Raw genomic sequence first — 27,878 nt, forward strand, 5'->3', positions numbered from 1 at the left:
AGTAAAAGCAGTAAGTTGTAAGCTTCCCTCCGGGGCTCTATCGTGTGCGTGCTGGCTTCCCTTCTCTTCTCTCCCCCCCACGGGACGCAACTTCCAGTTTCGAAGAGAAGGGAAGCCGGCACGCACACGATAGAGCCCCGGAGGGAAGCTTACAACTTGCTGCTTTTACTTCCTTCGGGCCTTCCTCGCTGCCGGGTCCTACTTTCGCGGAAACAAAGTAGGCAGGATCCGGCAACGAGGAAGGCCTGAAGCAAGTAAAAGCAGCAAGTTGTAAGCTTCCCTCTGTCGCTGATCTATGAAAGATAGGTCAGCGATGGAGGGAAGCTTACAACTTCCCTAGCAACTCTACCGACGGGTTTGTGAGCTGGGAGAGATGGGAAGAGAAATGCTGCTGCTGTACCGAATAGGGGAGGGGAGGGGGAAGAGAAATATTCTGCTGCTGCACCCATTTTGGGGGGGAAGGGAAGAGAAATGTTGCTGCTGCACCCAATTTTTTGGGGGGGAGGGGGAAGCGAAAAGCTGGTGCACCCAATGGGGGATGGGAAGAGAAAAGCTGCTGCTGTACCCAATTGGGGAGGGGGATGAGAAGTGCTGCTGCAGCAGCACCCAATTGGGGAGAGAGGGGAGAAGGAAGACCAGGGAAGGGAGAGGAGAGGCAAGAGACACCAAGACTATGGGAGGGAGGGTAAGGAGCTATCAGACCATGGGGGGAGGGGGAGGAGGGAGATGCCAGGGCATGGGGGGAGAGAAGGGAAGGAGATATAGAAACAGAGTATGATGGCAGAAAAGGGCCGACGGCCCAACAAGTCTGCCCACTCAAGAACCCTCCCTTTTCCCTCCCTCCATCTTTTAAGCATTCCTCTGGAGCGACCCCACCTGTCTGTCCCATCGTCCCTTGAAGTCGAGCGTGGTTGTGGCCTCGACTACCTGACGTGGAAGACCATTCCATCGATCAATTACCCTTTCGGTGAAGAAATACTTCCTGGTGTCCCCATGAAATCTTCCCCTCCTGAGTTTTAGCGGATGCCCTCTTGTCGCCGTGGAACCCGTAAGACAAAATATTTCTTCCTCCACATCAATATGGCCCGTGATGTATTTGAATGTTTCTATCATGTCCCCCCTTTCCTACGCTCTTCGAGAGAATATAAGCGCAGCCTGCTCAAACGTTCTTCATATGGGAGACTTTTTAGTCCTGAGACCATCCTAGTGGCCATTCGCTGAATCGACTCCATTCTCTTCACATCCTTTTGATAATGTGGCCTCCAAAACTGAACACAGAGATGCTAGACCATGAGGTGGAGTGGGAAGAAAGGAAGGAAAGGAGAAGAAAAAGATGCCAGAGCATAGGGGAGAGGGTGAAGCTGAAATGAATCATGTACAAATGAGAGAAAGGGCACAGGATATACAGTTTATTGAAGGGACACAGAAAGAGGGAAGATGCCATATGGAACAGAGAAAGGGTGGACACTGGATGGAAAGGGCAGAGAGGGTGGACAGTGGATGCAAGGGGCAGAGAGAGGGTGGACAGTGGTTGAAAGGGGTAGAAAGAGGGGGCAGAGGCTAGGTGAAAGGGGCAAAGAGTGCATAGATGTTGCATGGAATGGAGCGAGGACAAAAGCTGAATAGAAAGAAGAAAGCGAAGAGAAGATAATTAAAGCAGAAACGACAAAAGGTAGAAAAAAAAATCTTTTTTGTTGCTTTACGAAGAATCAAGTAGTATTGTAACTGTATTAATTAAAATTTATAAATAGGAAATTGAAATAAAGCAGTTTGTTTGGGACTAAACCCCTTTCCTCAGCTCAGGACAGGATACCATAACAGCAGGGGTGCCCAAATGGTTGATCCCGATCGACCAGTAGATCACAAAGGCAATGCGAGTTGATTGCGTTGCCTTTGCAATCTTTTTCTTTCTGCCTCCCTGAGCCAGGCCAGGCGTGTACAAGTGCCAGACTCGCAAGACTTCACCTCTGATATCAATTCTGACGTCGGAGAGGTAGCTCTGGGCCAGCCAATCGCTGCCTAGCTGGCCTGGAACTTCCTCTCTGATGTTAGAATTGACATCAGAGGTGAAGTTTTGTGAGTCCAGCGCTTGTACGTGCCTGGCCTAGCTCAGGGAAGCAGTAGGGAGAAATCGGCGTGGTGGCTTAGGGGGTAAGGAAAGAATCGGGGAAGTGGAGAAATTGGCGCAATGGCTTGGGGGGACAGGGGGAGAGAGAAAGAAAGAAAGACAGGCAGGGGGAGAGAGAGAGAGAAAGAAAGGCAGAAATAAAGAGGGGGCAGGGGGAGAGAGAAACAGGCAGTCAGGGGGAGAGAGAAAGAAAAGGGAAGTGGCAGAAAGAAAGAAATATTGGATTTACAGTCAGAAGAAGGAAGTGCAACCAGAGACTCATGAAATCACCAGACAAAAAGATAGGAAAAATGATTTTATTTTCAATTTAGTGATCAAAATGTGTCTGTTTTGAGAATTTATATCTGCTGTTTATATTTTGCACTATGGCCCCCTTTTACTAAACTGCAATAATGGCTTTTAGCGCAGGGAGCCTATGAGCATCGAGAGCAGCGCAGGGCATTCAGCGCATCTCCCTGCGCTAAAAACCGCTATTGTGGTTTAGTAAAAAGGGAGGGGGTAATATTTGTCTATTTTTGTATAGTTGTTCCTTGGGGGAACATTGCATAAAGTCATCTGCCTTGACCTCTTTGAAAACCCGTGGAATATAAATGATAATTAACATTTTCTCTGTGTACAGTGTGCTTTGTGTTTTTTAAAATTTTATTGTTGGTAAATCATTTTGACTTTGTCATTTTAAAAGTAACTCGCAAGCCCAAAAAGTGTGGGCACTCCTGCTATAGAGCCATTCTTGTATGACTGGATGAGCTATATTCATCTTTTTTTTTAGTTGTTTAAATTCATGCAGAAATAAATGGCTAGATTGAACCTAATAACTTCATTAATGCCTTTCCCTTTTTTAAACCTCTATACTATTTGAAAGAGGGCAAATATCTAATTATTCCCTTCTAGCATTGGATGCTAGTAAAAATATTCTGGCACAAGTGTCAAACCTTAAAAAAGGAGGTCATATTGAGCATTGGAAAATAATAATAATTAACTAATAAAAATAGTACACATTGAGGGCTCCTTTTACTAAGTTGCGAAAATGGTTTTAGCATGTGCTTAGCACGTGCAGAATTACCACGCGCGCTAGATGCTAATGCCAGCATTGAGCTGGCATTAGTTTTCCCACGTAGCTCGGGAGTTTGCGCGTGCTAAAAATGTTAGCGCACCTTAGTAAAAGAGGGGGTTAATTTTTCCCACCACCAAATTTCCCCATCCCGCCCCACCCGGCTACTTTTTCATGCCACCCGGCTGGAAAAAATTTCTGGGGAGAACACTGTATATTGTATGCATTTAATCTTGCTGAATTTTTTAGATGTATTTTAATTTGATGCACTCATCTGCATTGTATGTATTAGGCTTGACTGTTGTGAACCGCCTAGAACTTTTGGTAAGGTGGTATATAAAAATAAATTATTATTATTATTAACTCTATATACTACATTGCTGCTATCTTTAATGTTGCAGTGGCGCTACATAACTATTAATAACCTCTTAAAGTTTCTATATTCTACTGCCCAAAAAATGATTTTTAAAGTTAATTATCTAATTTCTAATTAGCAGAAGCACAGCTTTTCACTTTGTCATTTGTCCCTGCTCTCTACTATATTAAACGAAGGGCATCAGCTTAAATACAGAAATCCCAAGTAGGGGATCCAGCTAAGGGTTTCCAGGACTCCACATGGAAGAAATCTAAGCATAGTTGCAGCTCAGGACAGTTGATTATAGATGAGATGGTTTACAGCAAACATATAAAAATATAGTGCCACAGACATCTGTAGATTTTGTAACAAAGGGCTGGAAATGGTCACTCATCTTGTAGCTGGTTGTGATGTTTGAGAACAGAACATAACTATAACAGAAAGATCAAACAACAAAAGAATACTGTGGATGGATGTTCTTGAGGCAAGTTTTTATTCAGTCCAACATTTCAAAATTACACGCTCATCCATAAGGAAAGACAAAGATGCAGACCCAACATGGTCTGTATTTTGGCTAATAGCCTTCCTCAGGGGTCCCAAAGGACTCAAGAAGACACAAATGTGGATGCGATCAATATGAATAAAATAGAAAAACAAAGGTAGAACTAAGCAGTGCTAACCAGCAGCTGCTATGTTGAGAGCCGCTGGTTTTTTATTTTATTGATATTGATCTCATCCCCATTTGTGCCTTTTTATTTTGAGTCCTTATACTTTGGTACCTCTGAGGAAGGCTATCAGCTGAAACACGGACCATGCTGGGTCTGCATCTTTGTCTTTCCTTATGGATGAGCATGTATTTTTGAAATGTTGGACTGAATAAAAACCTGAATCAAGAACATCCGTTCCACAGCATTCTTTTGTTGTGTGGTTTCTTTGACTGTGGAATAGCTGGGAGGTTTTTGTTTTGCCATAACAGAAAGATACAACAAAGTGGTGCATCTCATCTGTTGTAAACACTATAACAGCACTGTGCTGGAAAAGCATTTGGACTGTGTAAAATGAAGAGATTATGATCACCTGGGACATCCCCATTCTAACAGATAAAAAGTTGAGTGCCAGAAAACCAGATATAATAGTGAAAGAGAAAATATCAGAACAGCATTCATTATATAGGTGCGAGTCCCAAGTGACTACTTGGTAAATTGTATCAAGTATCAAGACATGCAGTCTGAGACTAAGAGAATAAGGCAGAAGGGCACAGAAATTTTTTCCATAGTTCTGGGTATCATAGGCCTCATTAAAAAGAATTTCCAAGTGCCTGGATAACCTGCCTACATAGGTATAGCTTTCTTTGGCACAAGGCAAACATCTATAGCAAATGTTAGCAGTAAACTTGAGAAACCAAAATCACACTTCACATGCTCACTCCTGAGGTTCATTACTGATATGGTATGTGCAAACCTAACTCATTTAGTGACACTCCCTAAGCAATCCTGAAAAAAATATGTTGGGCCTTTTTCACCCACAAGGAAGCTCTGGAACAAGAATTCATAGGATGAAGGTGAAAAAGGGCAGACTCGGGAATAATCTAAGGAAATATTTCTTTATTGAAAGGATGATGGATCTATGAATAGCTTTCAGGTGAAAATTCTGGAGACAAGAACTGCATTTGAATTCAATAAAACATGGGACAAGCATAGAGGAGCCATACAGGAGAGGAAGGGATAGTAAAACTTAGTAGTTGGTATGGTTGAGCAGACAGGATAGGTTGTACGGTCTTTATTTGCCATCAATTTATACATTTCTGTTTTGGGTTAAATAAGACTAACTTCTGATTTCATGTTACTTACTAGAGCTTTCCGTGCAGCTAAGAGGTTCTTCTGTCTTATTTCAAACTGCGCACATAGCAACCATATTTTTGCAAATGTGAACTAGAAAATAAAATACCTAAAATGAATACAAATTTTCTCCGAATGTTTAGTAACAATAGCAACTTGAAGAGGCGAGTTCCAAAACCTGTTAAGTACAAAAAGCTGTTTTCTGGATAAATATAGGTTCAACAATTCTATCCAACATAAGAAATTTATCTCATGAATAAATGACTTTTAGCATAAATTTCACACATCCTATGGCTATCTATAAAGGCAATCCGTTTCCAGTACAAACCCATTTTTGAATAAAAATTTACTTGACAGGTTTTGGAACTCACCTCTTCAGTTGTTGCTGCTTAGGAGAAGAGTTGCCTGACATCACACAAAATAGAAAAAAATGCAATTAGTATGCAACTGAAAACAATGCCTACTCAAATTACTCCATCTGGGAGAGAGATATAAAGTATATGGGGAATGACCACACCTCTTTTCTCAAGCAACCTACACTACGAGCGAAGGTAGGGGAGGGACATTAAGGTGGGCAGACTAGATGGGCCTTGGCCCTTATCTGCCGTCTATTTCTATGTTTCTATGTTACATACCAATCTGGTATTATATTCATACCTGCTGGTGGAATCTGATAACCACTTCATTAAAGTCAGATCCCTAAATGCATACAATCCAATTTTTCCATGCAAATCATGCTGGCCAGGAAGCTCCAAAGAATCCAGGCAAACACTTCAACAACACTTGGCAATCTCATCTCAGCAGATATATTTCCCGTTCATTTCATTATATCTACGGTATTTATAAATCGCCTAAATCATTGCATTTCTAAATGGTTAACAATTAAAAATGAGGAAAAACCTGTGCAGAAAACAAGATAAGAAAAAAAGCAGCAGGCAACCAGTAAAGGATACGATACACTACTCAGGAGTCCATAAAATGTCAAATGTATTCTATATCAATGTTTCTTGTTTGTTTTTCCAGTCTGATGACTTTTTGAGGGGTATCTGTTTTGGACTGGATTATCACAGATTGTACATATTACCCTTTTTTAAACATTAACATTATTTATCCTGGCTAAATTTTTTTTTTAATTTTTCTTTGGTTTATTCATTCATATATTATTACTTAAAGGTGGTATATTTATTATTCTATGTTTTTTTATTGTCCATTTTTATTTATGTACTGTATACAGTTTTTTAAAGCATACTGAATTATTTTTATATGCTTGTATGTATTTTATGTAGTTGATGATGGTTGACGCAGGCTTTTTACGCTGAAATACGGTCTGTGTCAGGCTTATGTCAACATCTTTTTATTGAATAAATTTGACATCTTATTGAGTTCCGAGTAGTATATCAGCTCCTTTATTGGTCACCTATCGTTTTTTTTCTCATCATAACAATTAAAACATCTATGATTTGATCCAGTATTTCTCAAGTTGGTCTTGGAGTAACCCCTTGCAAGCCAGGTTTTCTGGGAAATATGGATGTCATGTCCTTGTAACATAATCTGCATGTGGTGTGTTCAGGGGTGAAGTCATAGCATATCTGTATAGTTAATAAAATAACCAAGCAGATACTTCAATTGTGATTGTATTGCATTTATTATATTTGATATACCGCTTGTGCACGAGTATTAAGCAGTTTACAAACTAAACAAATTAGACATTTTGGACTTCACTCTGTCTCGAACGGACTCACAATCTAAACTAAAGTGCCTAAGAGAAAAAGATCATCACTCATATATTAAAGATAAAAATAGAAAGAAGATGAGAGATGTAGGGAACTAGGAAAAGTGAAGCAGAGTGGTTACATTGTAGAGAAACAGACAGAATAGCAAATCTAACAAGATAGATATAAATGACTATATATCAGACAGGAGAAAAGTAATAGAAAAAAATACGACAAACCCAACAAAATAAAAATGAAATAAGGTATGAATAGTCGGAGGGAGACGCTCATTTGTAGATTATGGAGAGTATTGAATAGAGTTCCATAGTGTTGATGAAATAGAATTGATTTCTGCAGCTTTTGTGAAGACTATTTTATAAAAGGTGTATTCAAGTGGAGAATTTCTGCACAGATGCAAGTGATCTTAGATAAGTGTAATTGTTTTATATTTATGATTATTGGATCTTTAGTATGATGATTTTGGAAATATTATTCTTAGTATTATTATTGTATTCTTCATATACCACCTTTCTGTGGTACAAAGTGGCTTACATATTGCATACAGGTAAAAAGTCCAGTGTTTGATAAAGGGCCAATAATAATAGTCTGGAAAGTGAAGATTCTTCTTGGATGTTTTTATCTATTATAAACTCTTTTCTAAGAAGGTCCAGCAAGTATCTGCTTTGTGATTGTTTTTCCGATATTGAGTTATTAGTTTTCTGGGCTTTATCTGCTAAAGTGTTTAATAAGCTGACTTTCAGATATAAATTTATACAAGATTTTTTTTCAGCTGTTTTATAAATTACAGAGGTATCTACATATACATAATACCATATTTTTCACTCCATAAGACTCACTGAATATACCAGACAATGGCTCTGAACCAGACAACAGATCTGCCTCTTTCACTCGCCCTTCCCTCCACCCTCCCATGTCAGTTCAGTTGCGCAGTGCCGTCAGCTGCTGTAGCCATGCATCCTCACTGCAGCCAAGTTTTGGTAGCCCAGGGCTGTTCTAAGCATGTGTCTGAAAGCAGGGTAGTGGCTAGACCTGTGCAGGCTATAGAATCCCTAAAGTTGGCTAGGTTTTGTAGCTATCCGGGGAAATGGTTAGCTGAGTAATGAAGCTGAAAAGCAGCAGAGGAAGTTAAATGGTATCTTGAGGGAAGCTGCATGAGCTGTTTCCTTCATAAAGTTTTTTTTCCTACTTTTTCTTGCCAGAATGGGAGGGTAAAGAGGATGAACAGATGTAGGATGAATGTTTCCTTTAAGCTGTGCATGTGTGCGTTAGGGCCCATCCAGTGTGATACACCCATAGCAGAAGCTGGCAGCCCTCCCTAAGCCCCATCACCTGTAGACCTTCCCCCCGATGGCAAGCAGGCATGCTGAGGAGAAGCGCTGCACGCCCCCCTTCTTCCCGCTGCCCAGACAGGAGTGGAAAGGGATGAGAGCGAGAGGCGGCAGCTGCCTGTCAGGGGATCCACTGAGTGTCTTGCAGAACTATCTCTTCAGCTTGGGATTTTGGCTCGGGACTTTTGCTCCAGGTAAATATTTCTTTATTATGGTAAACAGCTTTAGAGATTGTACTCACAATCAGTATAGTACAGGCATCAGATTCTTGGAAAAGATAATTGCATACATATTCAATGTACAGGAAACTGGGCAGAACATGGGAGTTGTATAATAGGGGAAAATTGTTTTGTTCTACAAGAGCCCCTCTCAGCATGGGATTTTGGCCTGGTATATATTAGTACACAATTTGGTTCAGAATTTTTTTTTTCTTGTTTTCCTACTCTAAATCTAGGGTGCATCTTATGGTCTTATGGAGCAAAAAATACAGGTAGATCCAAAATAGGCACCTACTAGGCCTCCCAACCTAGGTGAGCAGTTACAAAACTACCTTCTCATAGAAAAGGACTCCTAGGTTAATAGGGCACAGACTTGCGCTAGTACAGTACCCGCTCGTCTGCTGAGTAGCAAATTATATTGTAGTCTCTCTTGATGCAGTAACCTCAGAGTATCCATATCCGCTGGGTTAGTTTGATGTCGTCCCTCTAAATCTTTGATGGACTTCTCAAAGTCAGCCAGTTGCTTGGTCAGGACTCTCGCTTTGCGAGCTTGATAAGAGATAATAACCCCACGAACGGTGGCCTTGAACGCATCCCAAAGTGTCACCCAATCCACATCATCAGAGGTATTAAACTCAAAGTATTCCTTGATGGCTTTAAGTACTGTCTCTACAAAATCAGAATCTGTAAGAAGAGCGTTGTTGAAACGCCAGGACAAACCTTTCTTGGTTAAACAGGAGTCATCAAAGGATAATTAGATGGCTACATGGTCTGACACTGAGATTTCACTTATATCAGAATGCGTTACACTATTTATTAGGTTGTTGCTGATTAAGAAAAAAATCTATTCTGGAGTATGAGTTATGCGGAGCAGAATAAAAAGTGTATTGTTTGTCTGAAGTGTGCATGAGCCTCCAAATGTCGACCAGGCGCAATTGTGTGACTACACCGAGTAAGCTTTTCCAAGCACGCGTGGGCTTGTGAGCAACAGTTGATTTTCTGTCGGCCATGGGGTCCATTACAAGATTGAAATCACCAACCAATATGTGAGCCTGTGAGTTATCATCCAAAATTGTAGAAAGGAGACTATCAAAGTATTCAGGTTTGTCTTGAGTAGGAGCGTATACATTAATTATTGACATCTCTTTTTGGTGAATGGTAAGCTTGACTATGACCCACTGGCCATCAGCGTCTGTATGGTGAGAAACTAGTTTGATGTGATCACATTTTCTGAGTAGAATCGCTACACCGTTCTTCTTGTTTGCTGCCGGTGACGCAAGAACAGGAAGAGACCAATTAGTTTTCAACTTGGCTGATTCGATCAAGGTCAAATGAGTTTCTTGAAAGCATACTATGTCAGGGGATTTTTTGGAGATGTAGTCTAGAATTTTTTTGCGTTTAATGGGGTTATTAAATCCCTTGACATTTAAAGATATGATTTTTACCATTGCATATATAAAAGGTCAAATGTGCAGTGATAGCTTGTCATGTGAGTAGCCTGGGCATATTTGAAGCCGAGGTGTTGATAATACAAGCGACTTAAGTGGAGTTTTAATACATACAGATGTGCAAAAGAACTGCTTCGTCTTAAATAAGACGGAAAGCAGTAACATTCCATGGGAAGAAAGCACATAAGGGCGGCGTACACTATGAACCAGCAAGGCAAATAAGTTATTCATTTATGAGCATAGCCTAGAATAGCAAAGCAGGTAACATATGTTTAACTATATGCAAGCAACAATGCATAACAGTGATATGATGAAAATATTCATATCACAATAGTCTGAATAATTTTAAACAGAACTGAGAACGTGACACCATTGTATAATACAACAATAATAGTAATCATGTCAGCAAACAGCAGAGGAGGCGTTGAGGGAGAGCAGGTAAGCTGCGGTGTACAAATCAGCAATGTACAGATATATCCAGCAGAAGAATATAGTAATGTAATGTAAAGAGGGAGGTATAGCCTAGAACAATGCCTAGCAGGACAGTCAAATAAGGTATGAAACAAGGCATAGTTAATCATAAGCTAGCAAATTCAATAGGACAAGAAGAGTGGTAGCGTGGGAGTGTCATTCATAAATCAAGAATGAGTAATCTGGGTAAGCAGAGAGTGCTACAGGTCTATGGGCAAAAAATTATTAAGTATAACTTATGTACTGAGGTCATAGTAATTGAAGGTGACGCTCCATGTCAATAGTGTTATTAGATACTGAGTTGGAAATTAAAAGATATCTAACAATATGCAATACAAGTAAATGAGTCATATCTGTCATAATGAGTATTATATTGTATAATTCATGATTTGTAAAGAATCAGAGAAATAGGTGAGAAGCAGCTATATAAACAATAGAGAGAGGCCATGTAAACGTGATGCATGATATGCGAGTACAGGTTTAAATAGGAATGATTAATATCATAAAGTGAAGGGAGGATAAGGACAGTGACCTATGATAAACTTTTGATAAAAACTCATAATTCATCAGAGATAAGCTTTGGACAACATACTGTCATACTAATAAAATTCATATAGTTTATGTAGAAAAGTGTACAATGACCAAATTAAAAGCAATGATATACCTAGCATCCTATTTTATCAATTAAATTGTGAAGTCAATACCCAGTAAAAATTAATGAAGGACAGAATTCATATCTTGCATGATTTAAAGTTCATTGTAGAGGAACAAGAAAAGCATGGCATAAATTCTAATTGCAATTTCATGTTGAGACAAATAATGGCATAAGGTGCGAAGGGAGAGAAGCAGCGAACAGTACTAATACAATTGATATAGTATAAATAATTCATCCTGGACGAGACCTGTGATAACATGGTAGAATTTGAGATTAAAGCATTTCATGCAAGGGAGAATATTGTGGGGTAAATGAGTCAGCTAGGTCATGATGGTGCAAGTCCTAAAAGTAAGTATGAGGAGGAAGAGTAAAGAAAAGAAAAAAAGACATACACTGAGGGATTGTTAAAGGTGAGGTGCAAGACAACATACTAAGAATTGATATCTGCAGTGATTCAAGAAAGAGAGCTCAATGATATTCTTATAGCATCAATTGTATTATTGTGATTTAACCGACACGCATACTCCACAATGCACTAACACTTGATAAACACCAATACAAAAATTAAAATCCTAGTCAAGCAAAGTACTTCTTTGCTTGAACAATGCTATGCAATTAGGATATAATTTTAGCAATTTCTTGAATAATCAGAACATACACAAAACTTTCTTTTGATTAATGAGTTTTATTTCCTGTGAGAAAATATATTTGATGAGATCATTTCAGTAGTTCCCTTACTCACTTCTATAATTTGGGGATAGCCATAAATCCCCCAAAGAATCATACAAATTCTATTTTTCAGTTAATCAGTTCTTCTGCTATCGCTTTCCAAAGCACAAGGGTTTGCATAAAACTGCAGCTAGAAGCATCATTTCTTTGAATAATCCAGATCTGTGTTGGAAGTTACAGAGTGTTGACCCCTTACCTTTTTGTGAGGAATGAGTTCCAAGCATGCCTGATACACCTGTCTGGTTCTCTCTGGATCCTGCAAGAGAGACGTGATGGCTGTAGATCACTTCTGAATTCAGTGCTCAAAAGAGTCTATCTACCTGCTTCTTATACCTGCTCTGAGGCAGGTGTAAAGTCATGTGTGTATGTACCTACAGGAAATGTGCATATTTTACAACACAGGTATAAGTAATGATCCAGTTACCTATCTGAGTGCATAAAGTGCTGTGCTACATGCTCAAGTCACTCATAAAATTACTGCTTTACAGGGAAATTCCATAAGTGGACATCTCCTTTTTGGTGCTCCAATGCTGCATAGCGAGAGCCTATTTTATAATAGCATCTGGGCACCCAGATTCCATTATAGAATATTAGCATAACCCAGCATCACATTTACATGTCGGCAGTTACACCAGCCATAGGCCTGGCATAACTATGGGCATCTAAATGCAGCATGGACACATGTTACTTACAGAATTCTGTAAGTTGCATGTGTAAATGGCAGCTCTGCTTATGCCCCTCCCTTGATCCACTCATGTGAATGCCCTCCTTGCATTTATGGGCCCTTACAGAATAGTGCTTAGTTGCTTTGCTGCCACTTACATGCATATACACACCCACAAAAGTGCTGGTATCCAGTACATGTGCACGAGCAGGAGACATGTAGATTCCAGCACCTATTTGTAGAATTCCTCATAAGTGTGGTGCAGGACACTCCATTCATTTCTGCTCTTTCCCATCATATCCTAAATCTAACTAGGGGCAGTTGACAAGACTACCCAGCTCAACGTACAGGTAAGTAGCAGCTGGTCAGAACAGTCCCCAAAAGTGGCCTCTGCTGAAATGCTCAGTCACATATGCACAGGGCTCTTATGTATGCAAACTTATTTCCAACTCTCAAAGTCAACTTGTTATGCTTTAAATTGTGCCCATTTAACAATCAGACCATCAAACTGCTACTAAGAGAGTAGACAACGTCAATTCAAACTATAATACCTTTGTTTCCAACTCCTCATACAAAGCATAGTTGATCCACAGATAAATGTATCTCTTCCAGTGTCTCTTTTCTTGGATGGGTGGCACATTGGCAATGGCTCTCTCATACACTTCCCGGACTGTATCGGGTTCAGTATCACTTTCAACCAATCTCAAGTAATCAAACCAAGCATCGTAATTGTGAGGATTTGCCTTAGGAAAAGAACAAAGGACACATCACCAGGTACAGCTTCATCTGTTTGACCAAACAGCCAGAGAAAACACCAGTGGTGCTATCTTATAGTACTATCAGTCTTGTCAGATGTGCAAGCATGCGCAAAGGGATGTTTGTCTGGGAAATATGGATGTTCCTTACCTTTACTTCCTCTTCATACTGAAATCGCCTCTTGCTAACAATGATATCTTCGATGCCACGTCTATCCCCAAACTTTTTCTCAAAGATAGTGTAGTTCTTAAATAGCTCCTGGGCTTGTTGCTTGGGAATCCGATCCAGGGCATATTTGTAGATCACTCTCACTCTCTCAAACTGCAAATAAACAAGAGAATGACAAATGTATCCCCCATGTTGGACACAATGTGCAATATCAAAATGATCAGCCCCACCAGAAACAAGCAAATAAGTCATTCTATTTTAGGGGTGCAAAGTGTTCCCTTACCTGTAACATTATTTAACCAAACCTGTATTTACAAAGGCTACAAAAACACAAAGCCAGAAAATTCTTATTACCTCAGACTAAACCCAAACCAAGGGAAGCATACAGTTTGCAATCAAATATCATAGAATTCAAAATAAAAAAAAAATAGGATTATAAAAGGCTGAATTATTGTTTCTGGTAGAATTCAGTTTGTCATGTATATGAAATGGAAAAGGCGTTGGCAGTGCAAAAAGGTTATTATAATAAATTTAAGGATGTGTGGGGACCATTATTAAATTATTATAATGAATAATTTACACTTTTCCCAATGTTAATACACATGTGGGTTTGGTATGGGGGGGGTTTCTTGGTTTTCCACTAAGAATATATATATGTAAGACATAAGATATTATTTTCATGAGATATAATATAATGATATTTGAATTTGGGAGGGGGGTGGGGGTTAAATCTTCTTGTTGTATAATATTGTAGATTTTCAAGTGGTATTGTAATATGTTTGTTTGATATTTATTGTACACTTGTTGTAAGATATAAAATGAATAAAGAAATAAAAAAAAAAAAAAAAAAATCCTCAAAAGGCCACCAACATCCCACTGCATCTAATACTTTGCGTCTTTTCTTTAATTTGTAAGCCACATTGCAACCATTCACTGGCATTTTGCGGTATATCGAGTCTTATCCCATATACCCATCCTGCAGTCTTAGATCATCTAATTGTAAATTGCTGACGGTCCCCTCCCTTCATATAATAGAAACCAAAAGGCATGACATTTTCTCAGTCGTAGCCCCTCAACTTTAGAATACCCTACCAGGTCTTGTTAGAGAAGAAGCTAATCTCAAACGTTTCAAAAGCCTACTCAAGAGTCATTTATTTAAAGAAGCTTTTAACATTTGATTTAAATTTTACAGTATCCTTTTTAACTCCCTTAAGGAATTAAGCAGCAACGAGCCCTTTCCTTTTGTTTTTTCCTTATTTGTCTTTCGTTCCTATCCAAATTGTATTTCTAACCCTATTTCCTTTTGTCTCCTGTCTGTATGTCTCATTTATCCCTTTTTAATATGCCAATTATTAGTTGATGTTTCTTTGTAATTTGTTGTTTTTTAAAAAATTATTAATGGTATTGTTAATGGCGTTTTTTTATGTTCATGCTCTTTTTTTATATATATTGTAAACTCACTTAGAAATTAGATAAGCGATTAAATCAAATTTTAATAAAACCTTGAAACCTTGATGAAATAAATAAAACTTTGCCATTACTTTACATGTATAATTTTAGCCATCTGGCTTCAGGTTAACTTACTTCTTTTTGATTCTCTTCAAACTTGGCGAACGCCACATAGAGGTGCTCATCCATATGATCCTCACCAAAGAACTCCACTGCCCGTTCATACACCTTCCTAGCATGGCCAATGTATGTGTGCTTCTCTTCAAAGCGGGCATATTTGATCCAGTTTTTGATATCAGGATGCACAATGACAAGTGCAGAGAAGTTAAGGACAAAAAAATTGCAAAGACATCATCGTAGTACAAATAAATTTTGTCCTATGCTTGACAGAGAACCAGGAAAATGGTTCATTGAAAATAGCAGAAAAAAACCTGACTTTTGGAAACACATTATTACGGCCCATAACTGCTAATTTACCACACAGTTCCAACACCTGTACATCTCAGTTACCTGCTACACAGCAACTGCTGGACGGTGGGGAAAATGTCAGCCATGAGCATAAGTGGACAACAAGAGGAGTATGGGAATATTACTCCTGTATTACAGCCAGAGTAGGAGAACCCCTCATGAATTAGTCTTAGTCCAACTAAAACCACGATTAAAGCTTTAGTGAACTGAAACTATCTTTCCCCTCTATAAAAGGTATACCCCGCGCAGGAAAACTTGGAACATCCCTCCCCTTTAGAACCACAGAACTCTGGAACAACCTCTCATCCCCGCTCAGAAATTCTAGCTCCTTCCAATCCTTCCGCAAATACTTGAAAACTTGGCTCTTTTCAAAAATCTAATCACCCCCCGTTCTCTAGTACCCTGTCCCTCTCTATCTTCTCAGTCCCTCTCCTATATCCCTCTTTGTAGTTCCTTTCCTCTCAACCTCTGTAAACCGTGCCGAGCTCTGCGCTTGCGGAGATGGTGCGGTATACAAACCTAAGGTTTAGTTTAGTTTAGTGGTCAGAGGAGTTTGAAGATAGGAACATGTGGCTAACTAATCTAATGCAGATAGACAGACAACATAAGAATATAAGAATTGACTTACTGGGTCAGATCAAGTGTTCATCTAGCCCAGTATCTTGTTTCTAACAGCAGCAGCCAGTCCACATCAAAGGTACCTTAGGAGTTAGCACTCAAGAAAAGGATCTGGGTGTCATTGTAGACAATACGATGAACCCTTCTACTCAATGTGTGGCGGCGGCCAAAAAAAAAGCAAACAAAATATTAGGAATTATTAAAAAAAGGGATGGTTAACAAGACTAAGAATGTTATAATGCCTCTTTATCACTCCATGGTGCAACCTCATCTGGAGTATTGCGTTCCAATTCTGGTCTCCTTATCTCAAGAAAGATAGTGGCAATAGAAAAGGTTCAAAGAAGAGCGACCAAGATGATAAAGGGGATTAAACTCCTCTCATGTGAAGAAAGACTAAAAAGTTTAGGGCTCTTCAGCTTGGAAAAGAGAGGGCCGAGAGGAGATATTTGAATTCTACAAAATCCTGAGTGGAGTAGAACGAGTACATGTGGATCGATTTTTCACTCTGTCAAAAATTACAAAGACTAGGGGGATACTCGAAGTTACAGGGAAATACTTTTAAAACTAATAGGAGGAAATATTTTTTCATCAGAGAATAGTTAAGCTCTGGAACACATTGCCAGAGGTTGTGGTAAGAGCAGATAGCGTAGCTGTTTTTAAGAAGGGTTTGGACAATTTCCTGGAGGAAATGTCCATAATCTGTTATTGAGAAAGACATGAGGGGAGGCACTGCTTGCCCTGTATCGGTAGCATGGAATATTGCTACTCCTTGGGGTGTTGGCCAGGTACTAGTGACTTGGATTGGCCACTGTGAGAACGGGTTACTAGGCTTAATAGACCTTTGGTCTGACCCAGGAAGGCTATTCTTATGTACCTGGCAGAGCCCCAAAAAGTTAGCAAAATCACATGCTACTTAATCCCAGGGATAAGTAGGGGCTTTTCCCAGGTTTTTCTCAATAACAGTTTATAAATGTTTCCTCCAAGTGTAAAAACCTTTCTTAAACCCAGCTACATTAACTGCTTTTATCACTAGCTCTAGCAATGAGTTCCAGAACTTAACTATGCATTGAGTAAAAACATATTTTCTCCTGTTTGTTTCACATGTGCTATTAAGTAACCTAATGAAGTGTCACCTAATAAACAAATAAATCTATTTGCATTTACTTGTTCCACTTCATGCAGAATTTTATGGATCTCTATCATATCTTCTCCAAGCTGAAGAGCCCTAACCTTTTTAGCCTTTTCTCATATGAGAGTCATACCACCCCTTCAATCATTTTGGTTACCCTTCTTTGTACTTCCAATTCCAATACATCTTTCTGAGATGTGGTGACCAGAATTGCATAAAATACTCAAGATGTGGTCTCACCAAAGAATGATACAGAGGCATTATAATATTCTTTATTTCATTACTATTAATTCCTAATATTCTGTTTGGTTTTTTGCCCATTGCCACACACTGAGCAGATGAATGTATTGTCCATGAGGACTCCTAAATCTTTTACCTCACTGGTGACTCCTAATGTGGGACCTAGCATCATGTAGTTATAATTTGGGTCATTCTTCTCAACGTGCATCACTTTGTACTTGCCCACATTAAATTTCATCTGCCATTTTGATGCCCAGTCTTCCAAAATCCCCCTGAAATTTCACACAGTCCACATGCGATTTAACAACTCTTAGGGCCTGTTTTACAAAACCGTGCTAGTGGCTGCCGCACGGCAACAGCCCCAAAGCCCTTTATTTCTCTATGGGCTTCGGGGCCGTTACCGCACTGTAGTCGCTAGCGCAGCTTTGTAAAACAGGCTGTTAGTTTTGTGTCATCTGCAAATTTATCACCTCACTTGTTTCCATTTCTAGATCGTTTATAAGTAGGTTAAACAGCACTAGTCCCTGTTCAGATCCTTGGAGCACTCCACTATTCACCTGTCTTCAGTAAGAGAGTTAGCCGTTTAGCCATCTTTTAACCAGCTCCCAGTCCACAACAGAACACTACCTCCTATTCCATGGCCTTTTAAATTTTCTCTCAAGTCGCTCATGACCGACTGTGTCAAAAGTTTTCTGAAAATCTAAAAATACTTCATCAACCGGCTCACCTTAAACCACATTTATTCATGCCTTCAAAAAAAAAAAATGCAGCATATTAATAAGTCAAGACTTCTCCCTCCCATGTGTCCCTATGCCATTGGTATCCACATGTACCAAGACAATTGGCTCCTCCCCAGCAGTATCTAAAATCTTATTTAAGTGATGCATGCACCACCTTCACATCAGGAAAACCAGTGACAAAGCGATCCTCACTTTCACCAGATTCCCCACTATCTGTGTGCTTAATAATTAAATCTCCAATTAAAATAGCCATCTCAATCTTTCCCTTCTGGGCAGAAACCCCTGGAGACACATCATCTATGCAAATTTACAAATCAGAGTGCACTGGAATTCCTCACATGTCTTTGTCCTGTTTCTCGCGGTACTGCTACTAGAAAAAAATTGTCTTGTGCGCCAACTGTTGCTCCTGACCTGAAGAGTGGCAATACAGGCTTTTCCATCGAGTTGGAGAACCTGTGCACAGCATTCTATGAAGGCCTGTAATTATCAGGCTCCACAAGCTCTGCAGTCACACACAGTAATAAAAAATCCTCTTATTTAATAGGCCTTTAGCAACTCTTTCATTTATGGTTTCTGTGATCTCTGCAATACAAAAGCATGCCCTACAAGCACACATAAGAATAACCATACTGGGTCAGACCAACAGTCCATCTAGGCCAGTACTCTGTTTCCAATAGATGCCAATGCAAGTCACAAGTGCCTGGTAGAATCCCAGTGAAATGACATGCCATATCATCTAAAACCTTTACTGCTAATATTTTTGAAATCTTTTAAACTACTTCCTGGCCACTTTGGGACTGCCACATTAACAAAAGAACCACAAAGTGGCCTTATATGTTTAATGCAGCTGGCCCATGTTTAAATCAGAATAAAAAGAAATTCACTACATATGATGTGATTTCCGATTAAGTGTTCCAAATGTATTTCAGAAGAATGACTTGTGTATGATGCATGGAGCTTAATAACAGTACAAACAGCTTTAATCTTTCCATTTTTTGACATTTGCACTAAGGCGCTAGCAATGACTGAAGAACTAGTGTTGCAAACAGAGAGTGAAAGGGTTAAAGGGATGAATTGAGAATATTCTCTGAAATTCTACACATCACATTTTGCCTGGTTCACAAGACAAAGGGATACACTTCTCCCTCGAGACTACGGCGGGAGCTCACGGCACCCATTTCCTCTTGGCGATCTACACGGGGCAGGAGCGTAGGAAGATTGCTCCTGCCCCAAAAGCCTGCTAGACCACCAGGTAAAGTCGGGATGCCAGGAGGAAGGCAGGAACGTGATAAAATATAGGTCCCCCCCCCCCCAAAAAAAAATTGTGCATTTGTGAAACCGCGAGTGTGGAAACCGCGAATGGGGAGGGGGGAAGTGTACAAAAAGCCTGAATCTTCTTATGCTTTGATCTTTCCTGTAACTACCTCCTATTTGGTTTCTGTGTGTTTTTCTTATCTATTTAAGGACAATGAATAGTGATCTCAGAGGCTTTCTTAGCATAGGCCATTTGCCCTCTGATTAGGCCCTCGTCTTCCTTTTCACCTGGTATCTGTGTGATTTTCCCTAGCTGTAAATCAGTAAATAATACCTGAGATGTTTTCTCCCACAACCCAGTTCTAATTGTGTGCTTCCTTTCCCATGGAGGGAAAACTACAAACTTGCCTCATTGAGATTAAAGCAAGGATGAAAACCAACAAACTTCAACTGAACCCATCCAAGACTGAACTTTTATGGATTTGTTGCGATTCGTGCTCTGCCTCTCGTCTTTGCATCTCCTAGGACAACACCACTCTGATACCTCAAGACCAAGTGTCCAGCTTGGGCATTACGCTGGTCTGACTCTTTCAACACAAATCTCCAAGGTAGTATCCTCCTCCTTCTACTACTTACGGCAACTAAAGCCTATCTACCGTTATTTCACCGATTCTGACTTCACCCAATTGTTATATGCCTTTGTTCTATCCCACCTGGACTATTGCAATGGTCTTTACACTGATATACTGGCCAAAGAGCAGAACCATCTTCAAAGAGTCCAAAATGCTGCAGTGTGACTCCTAAAAAACCTTGACCCTTTCGACCATATCTCCCCAGCACTGATTCAGGTCCACTGGCTCCCAATACAACAACAACGCAATATCTTCAAACAACTAGTATTAGTGTTTTAAACGCTTCCACGACATGACACCTGACTATGTAGCGAAGAAACTCCCAATATACCACTCTCAGTGGTCCCTCCATTTGCAATGGGAACTCAGACTTTCCAACCCTCCAGCAAACAGCCTCCACCGGGAGACACCCCGAAAGTGATCATATTCCTATAGCATACCTAAATTATGGAATCAACTCCCTCTTGCCATTAAGGCAATTGATAACCTACTGACCTTACAGAAAGCAGTAAAGCCACTTCTTTTCATGGACTGGATCAATTCTAGTCTCAAACTTTGACAGATCTTGCTTCAACGTACCTTATCTCAGAACACCTGTGCCTGCTAACCAGTTCTTCTACCGTTCACTGCAGATATGTTAATACCCATTCGTGACTCTATGATTTATTTTCTTAGATTCTGCAAAGCATGTGTCCCTTAGTCACATTTTCTATAAGTTGTAAGTTATTGATTCTATAGCTTTGTGTTTTGATCCTGTAGCATGTTATTGACTCTAATGTATGTATCTCTGTTCCTGAAACTTTTCTGTATGTATTCTTGTAACCCTTGAGCTCCTGGGGAGGATGGGCTATAAAAATGAATAAATAAGGTTATGAGACTTAGGCCTCAGAATTATGGACATCCTGATGTCTCACACCTGTAGAAACCTGGTTTATTTTGTATATGGACCCCAGAGGCACCCATTATCTCTTAGCCTGGGAAAACTATGTCTGTGTTTATACCCCTAATAAAATCAATAAAGGTATTCATTATTGTTAGAAATACTGTCAGATTTTAGCAGAGCATCTGCCACTTGAAATGAAACTGAGAAACTTTATGACTGACGCTAAAATGCCAGAAAAGGATAAAGGCTATCCTCCATAGCGACCAATAGGAAAAGTACTGAATAAAAGGAAAGTCATGTTCCAGGCTTGGGGGGATTTTGTGTTGGCCCCTGCATGGACTTTTGTCTACTTGTGGAGTCTGACAGAAATTCCCCAGTGAATGCTCTGTATGTGAGACTTCTTTCTCTCTAAGTGTGTGGATTTCTTGTTCAGAGTCAGGGATTCAGGCCACTGCTCACTGTTGCCTGCCATTTCATTCTTAGGGCAATGTGTATCTTTCAGCTAAAGACCTCTGCCCTCTTCTATTGAGACTGATGTAAGAGTGTGTTTCTCTTCCTGTCATATTTTCTCCCTTACTCCTTCTTTCCCTTTGTTAGGGTGGGCACAGCATAATAGTGCCTTGCTGTGGGCTAGATTTTCAGGGTCATCATCAGATGTGTGTTTTACTTTGTACCCAGTTTTTATCCCTCACTTGTGCAAGTATGCCTCTTCTGTCTATGATCTTTGGTGATTCTGCCACCAGTGACTTGCATATTAGTTTCTAAGATTTCTTTTGCTTGTGTATTTTTAGACGATACACTGTTTTTTGTGGGATATTCAGAGCTTCTGAAAAAGAAAGTTTTTCAGAGAGATAGGATTGTGGCTATTGTCTAAGCGTAGATGCTTGTTACTTTGAATGAGCTCTTTGAGCAATTGGAGGGATAGTGATGTTGCAAGGTTTAATAACCTTACACTTAGTGAAATAATTGTGTGATTCAAGTAGACTATTATGGCTTGCTGTACTTTTCAAATGCTACATACTATAGAAAGGCTGTACATTTCTTATCTAGAGCGAAGAGTTTGCTGTAGCTAAACAATGTTTCCCATTTCTCAGGGAGTTTATGCCTGCCCCATGGATTTCTGGGTAAAATGTATAATTGGGTTCCCCCCCCCCCCCTATCTTACCACCCAAGGTATTCTCTATAACCTACTATTAATCATAACCTACCAACACTGTACCTTAAAATTTACTTTTCTTGGTTCAGACACAGGCCAAATAGTGTCCTTCCCTTTATATTTTAGAGCAATTTCTGATAGTTGAAATAATTCCCTGCCAATATCATATGACTTATTTTGGTTAGCAGAGCAATCTGACACATGCAACAAAAATTAGGACTGTAGAAAAAAAGTAGTCCTAAATTCAACCAACAGGTTTATATGAATGTTAATAAAACTAGATTCAAATGTTATAGAAGTTGCTGCCACAAAGGGAAAGATGATTTTCAAACTCAAACTCTCCAAAATGAGGCATCACGGAGAGTGGTCTGGGTAACTGACAAAAGAAGCTATTACAGTTTTACATACATTTACAATTGCATTTCTTGTAAAGTCATCCCAGCATTTATTTTGATTGTTTGTTATCATTTATTGTTATTTACATGTGACTGCAGTGATTATATTTATGTCGTAATCCACCTAAGTAAAATTTTGATTTGGAAAGACATAATAAAAATAAAATGATATATTACCACAGTTGTATTCAATGTTCTTTCTACAGCCAGGACAAGTATGTAAATAGGGTGAAACATTGGGCCTAACAGATGAAAATGAATATACAAGTTGTAAACCTGGCTCTGGGACCCAGTCAACTCTTCTTGAAGGATATATCTCTCATAAATGGAGCGAGCCCGGTCCACCTCTTTGTATCTTAGCTCGAAGTTGATGTAGGAATGCCACGCTTGCTCATCCGGCTGCCATTCCATCCAGCGTTCAAACACCTGCCGTGTTCCTGCCACATTCCCCAGCATTTCCTCCATATAAGTATACTTGTACCTTTGCAAATCAAATGGCAACAGAAACTCTCAATGGAGGAGGAACCAAATGATTTTCTCCTGCAAGCAGTTCACCCAGCACACTTCCTTTTGAGCCTAGAGATCAATCCTATTATCTAACTTTTTGAAAATGACTGAAAACATTTTTTGTTTACCCAGGCATTCAATGATTCGAGGTCATAACAGGAATAGTTTGCTATTGTATGGAGAGTTAATGTATAGCTCGTAGCTAGTTTTATGTTGGGTGGTTTTGGTTACGAGTCAGAGCATTGCATCTGATTTGTTAATTGTTTGTGTGTGTTTTAATTTTCAGTCTACTTAGGACATTATTGTGTACTAAATCAGAAGATTATACATTTTGAATAGACAAATTCTGTGGTCCCAGAAACAATTATTTATCTTCTTCCTGACCCCTGGGTGCCAAGCTTTAAGACTCTGGCAATGACAGTATACATGCTTCTCTAGAACTAAACAGGACTGAGCAGGTGAAAAGAATGACAGAAAGCGAGCTTATTATCATTTCTCTGCCAATGTGCAGAGTTTGGAGAAAGCCTCACATATACCTCACGGTCTGCATGAGTCTCCCTCACCGCTTACCAGAACTGATTGACCCTTGGCAGGGTGGTGATGGCTCGATCCCAAATGTTGCGGGCATGATTAACCTGGCGGTTCTTCATTTCCATTTCGGCATACTTCAGCCAGAGGGTAACATTTCGGTAGTCCACATCTAAAGCCCGCTCGTATATGGAGCGAGCCCTGAGGAACACAGGAAAGATCATTACTAAAGGTATATGAAAAGCAGGACACACCATAGCAGTTTCTATAGATTATACTGGATTATTTGCCATTTCAGGTAAACTTTTACTGCCGACATTAACTGAGTAAAGCAGACTTGCTTTTCAGAAAGAAGAAATGCATGACTAGTGGATGTCGCCCTCTGGCAACCCAGGTTAGTTTTAATCTATTCAGCACCAGTTCATAGCCAGAAAATAGTGGATGTCTCTAATCCCCAGAGCGCCAGGACTGTAATAGCAAGTTAGGTCTGAGATGTATTGGTTGGCCTACACCTGCTCTTAGCAAGAATTCAGTCCTCTTACTATACCATTGGCTTGGGGAAAAAAATGCGATTTCATTCAGAATTTGATAAGCCTAAATGTTTAGGTCACACACTTGTGCAGTGACCCCAAAATAAACAAACCAGAACAAAACCCTGTCAGAGTCCTCAGCTCTTCCATCCGCTGACATTTCTCAAAGATCTGGTGTTAAAAGGATAACTAATGTAAAAGTTATTAAGATGTCACATAATAGAGTGATCTCATTAAGTCTTCTTTCCCTTTGGAAACTAGGTCAACAACAGAGGTACCCCAGAACAATCACTTAATAATAATAATTTATTTCTTATATACCGCCAAAGCCATAGTAGTTTGAGGCGGTTTACAATAAAGAAGGGCTGGACAAACAGCGAAAATAGGTACAATCAGCGGAAGAAGATACAATTAAGAGGGCTGGAAAGCAGCGCATTTTTTTGAACAGGATACAGGTACAATATAATATAAGAAGGACAGGACAATCATTGAATGAAAGATGCTACAATTAAAGGGAAGCTTAGCACTCTTTTTCAAAAATGTATTGCAACATTACATAGTAGCAGGAATGAGAATTCCAGAAATATACATCAAAAGCAAAGAGAAGAGCCTCATATAGACATTAATACATGTATTTTTAAAAAGCATGGATTATTAATTATTTCTCTCAGAAGTAATCAGTGACTTAGTAAGGGGGGGCGTGGACCACCCTGGGCACCATCTTGGTGGGGGGGGTACCAGCGTGAGCAGCATCTCCAAACTGCTGCTCGTGCCGGCCTCAGCTCTCCCTCTGAAGTCACTTCCTGGTCACGGATTGTTAAACATTTTTTAAACAGTAAAAAAGCAAGAATTTGTAGCAGCTCTTCATTTTCTATAATTCTCTTAGGGTCATGATCCCATAGCATTTTTGATACATTGAAGTTGTATTTTTTTTTGTGGGGTGTTCTAATTGGGGTCTTTGTTTATCTGTGGGTAGGGCTTCAGAGTATCCTGTTCTGTATATAATGGAGGAGTTCTTTTCAATTTTCTTGGTTAAGCATTTTATTGTACACCACTTGCCAGCTTTTAGAATTGTGGTGGTAAATATAGTTTAATAAGCTTGTAAACTTGATATTTGTAATGTTTACAAAGTTTCCAAAGAATGAGACATTACACTTTATTGTGCCTTTCTTGTACAGAGATTTTCTGCCATTCCAACTGTGCAGTTAGCTAAAAAAAAATAGTAACCGTTTCAGCTCATTTTTATAGAATCTATAGTTGTCTATTTTTCCAGATTTTTTTCTATGCTTGCTTTGCTTTTCTTTTTAGAAAAATGTAATATAACATCTCTATTATCATGTAAGTCTTACCTCTGCACTTCTTTCAGACTTTCTTCCCATTGTGCATACTTTATCCAGTTGCTGATTACTGTCCTGTTTTTCCTTATGTTATCCTCAAATGTCTGGATAGGAGGAAGAGTGGGAAAGGAATACAGTTTTAAACAAGATAATCTTTCAATGTAGACACAGGCTCTGCAATTACTGTAACCGAGAACCAGCAGTGTTTTCTTATCAGTTATTAAAACATAATTGCTTTTACTTAAAAGTTACAGAACAGAGTACTTTTAATTTGTAATAAATAATGAAATAGTATTCAGATGCTAGGACTTATCTGTCCTCTCATCTATATGCCTGATATTCAGTGACCCTTATCTCTTTAAGCAGAGTCATTGAGTATTTGATCCTAAATATATCTGCTTAAAGTTAGGACTGCTATTTGTGTGGTCCCCATGAACAGATAAAGTTATCCAGATAATGCTGCAGTCTGGATCTCTTTTGGCCTTGCCCCTGAAATGGTATATCCAGATAAATTTTGGGCAGGTCACCTATATTTCAGCACCTTTTGTGGTCAAACAAAAAAGAATCCAACCAAAGCTGCAGTAGACCAAGCAACAAAGCAAAAAACAAAACAAAACTGCAGTTTTGTTTTGTTTTTAGCACCTTTTGTGGTGCCATTCATGCAAGTAAGCTTACATTTTATGCATGTGAATGGCAGTAGCATATCTTAAGTGCTATTAATACATAAAAATAACTTAGGGCCAAATTCTATATAATCACACCTAAAATATCAGTGCCATCTAATGTGACACTAAGCACAATTCTACAATGTGCATGTACCCTTTACAGTATCATGCTTATTGCCAGTATGCGATACATAATTCAAGTGCAGGCATTTGGGCTAGCTAAAACCAGGCCTAAATGCCTGTGACTAAGTTCTGTGCGAATCAGGCATATTCTATAACAATGTGCTTAACTTTTAGGATCGCCTCTGATCCGCCCTTGGTCACACTCCCTTTTCAAATTTGTGCAATGGAACTTTTTACAGAATCGCACTGAGTTGTGAGCGTAACTTAATTCTTCCCAATTAGGGTCAATTACTGATTTTGATGTATTGGGAATGGAAATTTTGTAAGGGGAGGGAGGGGTTGGGAGGGTTTTCAAACTCGATATCAATTGTTTAGATACTAGGAATAGTTCATAATATTCAAAATATTATAGAATATAGGTATTGGCTGAAAAGTTATATTTTTAATGATATATGAAAGTTAATCAAGTGTATATTTATAAGTTCGAAAGGTTTTTCTTATACACTTGTTGTAATATATAAAAATGAATAAAGAATTAAAAAAAAAAAAGAAGTGTTAATTGCCAATTACAGTGCTAATTAAGGGCTAGATTCACAAAGCAAACCGAGCATGTACCAACTGGTTTGTGACCCAATTTTACTCAGGCCCGATTCACTTACGTCTCTGCCGACCACCCTTCGATCCGCGCATGCAAATGAGGGGAACGGCATGCAAAGTAGGCAGGGATGTGATTCACTAACCAAAACCGTGCAACACCAACTGGGCTGGCTGATCACAAACAAGCGACTGCTGAGGACCAGTCGCTCAAGCCCTTTCCGACTGCCCTGCCTTCTGCCGCCCTGCTTCTCTGCTATTATCCCCAATCTCCTGCCTGCCCTGAATGAATCTCCTGCTCTCAGCCCGCCCTGCTCAGCCCCGATTCTCCTGCCTTTTGCTGCCCTGCTCAGCCCCGATTCTCCTGCCTTTCTGTAGCCCTGCTCTTGCCACCTTGACTGTTGTTGGCTCTTAAAAAGCCTCAGCGCTCTCACACGCTTCTCAGGACATGCTCTCCTCCCCAGCCTCCCGAGATGAAACTTTTTCACGAGCCCGTTTTACTCTCCCGTGTCCCAGGCTAGCCTGCCCTTTCCTGCAGTGCAGCTTCGCTTTAAACCCGCGGGTTAAAGCCACGGTCTCGCACTCCAGGGAAGGGCAGGCTAGCCTGGGACACGAGAGAATAAACGGGCTCACGAAAAGTTTCACAGCTCTCGAACAAAAAAATCTTCCCTCCTCTGCTCACAGGCACCAAACCCCATTGCATGCTGGAGTGAGGAAACAGCAGTCTCCCTTGTCTTCTTGTAACCCACAGGAAGCTATTGTGTGTGCCTGAAGGGGGGGATGGGGGGGGTGAACCTCAGCTACTAAATTGCAGCAAACCTGTTTGTGTTCAGAATCCCATGGAGAGAATGCGCAGACCCTCTACAGGCAAACATGATGGTCTGCACATGTGTCCGGATCGCTCTTCTGCGATCCCTGGGGTCAGTAAGGGGTGGGCGTCCAATTGGGCTAATTTGCATAGAGACTAATGGTGAATCAATCGGCCGTCCAATGATCGCATAGGAACAGACACAGGCTGGAAAGGAAAGGTGGGCTTAGTGAATCTAGCTCTAAGCCAAGTTTATTTTTAGTATTTATTTATCATTTAT

At 39.8% G+C, this 27,878-nt stretch overlaps 1 protein-coding gene across 1 annotated transcript in view; it reads right to left on the minus strand.

The window, feature by feature from the left end:
* CRNKL1 (crooked neck pre-mRNA splicing factor 1) overlaps nucleotides 1-27,878 on the minus strand; it is a 50,171-nt gene that overhangs the window by 11,700 nt on the left and 10,593 nt on the right. The window contains exons 3-10 of the mRNA XM_033939266.1: nucleotides 25,421-25,512; nucleotides 23,584-23,742; nucleotides 22,821-22,987; nucleotides 15,127-15,305; nucleotides 13,525-13,695; nucleotides 13,170-13,361; nucleotides 12,151-12,210; nucleotides 5,385-5,465 (exon numbers count right to left, since the gene is read on the minus strand). Of these exons, the coding sequence (XP_033795157.1) occupies nucleotides 5,385-5,465; nucleotides 12,151-12,210; nucleotides 13,170-13,361; nucleotides 13,525-13,695; nucleotides 15,127-15,305; nucleotides 22,821-22,987; nucleotides 23,584-23,742; nucleotides 25,421-25,512 (1,101 nt within the window). The remainder of the gene's footprint in view (nucleotides 1-5,384; nucleotides 5,466-12,150; nucleotides 12,211-13,169; nucleotides 13,362-13,524; nucleotides 13,696-15,126; nucleotides 15,306-22,820; nucleotides 22,988-23,583; nucleotides 23,743-25,420; nucleotides 25,513-27,878) is intronic.

The sequence above is a fragment of the Geotrypetes seraphini genome, chromosome 3 (assembly GCF_902459505.1).
Source record: "Geotrypetes seraphini chromosome 3, aGeoSer1.1, whole genome shotgun sequence".
Taxonomy (NCBI): Eukaryota; Metazoa; Chordata; class Amphibia; order Gymnophiona; family Dermophiidae; genus Geotrypetes; species Geotrypetes seraphini.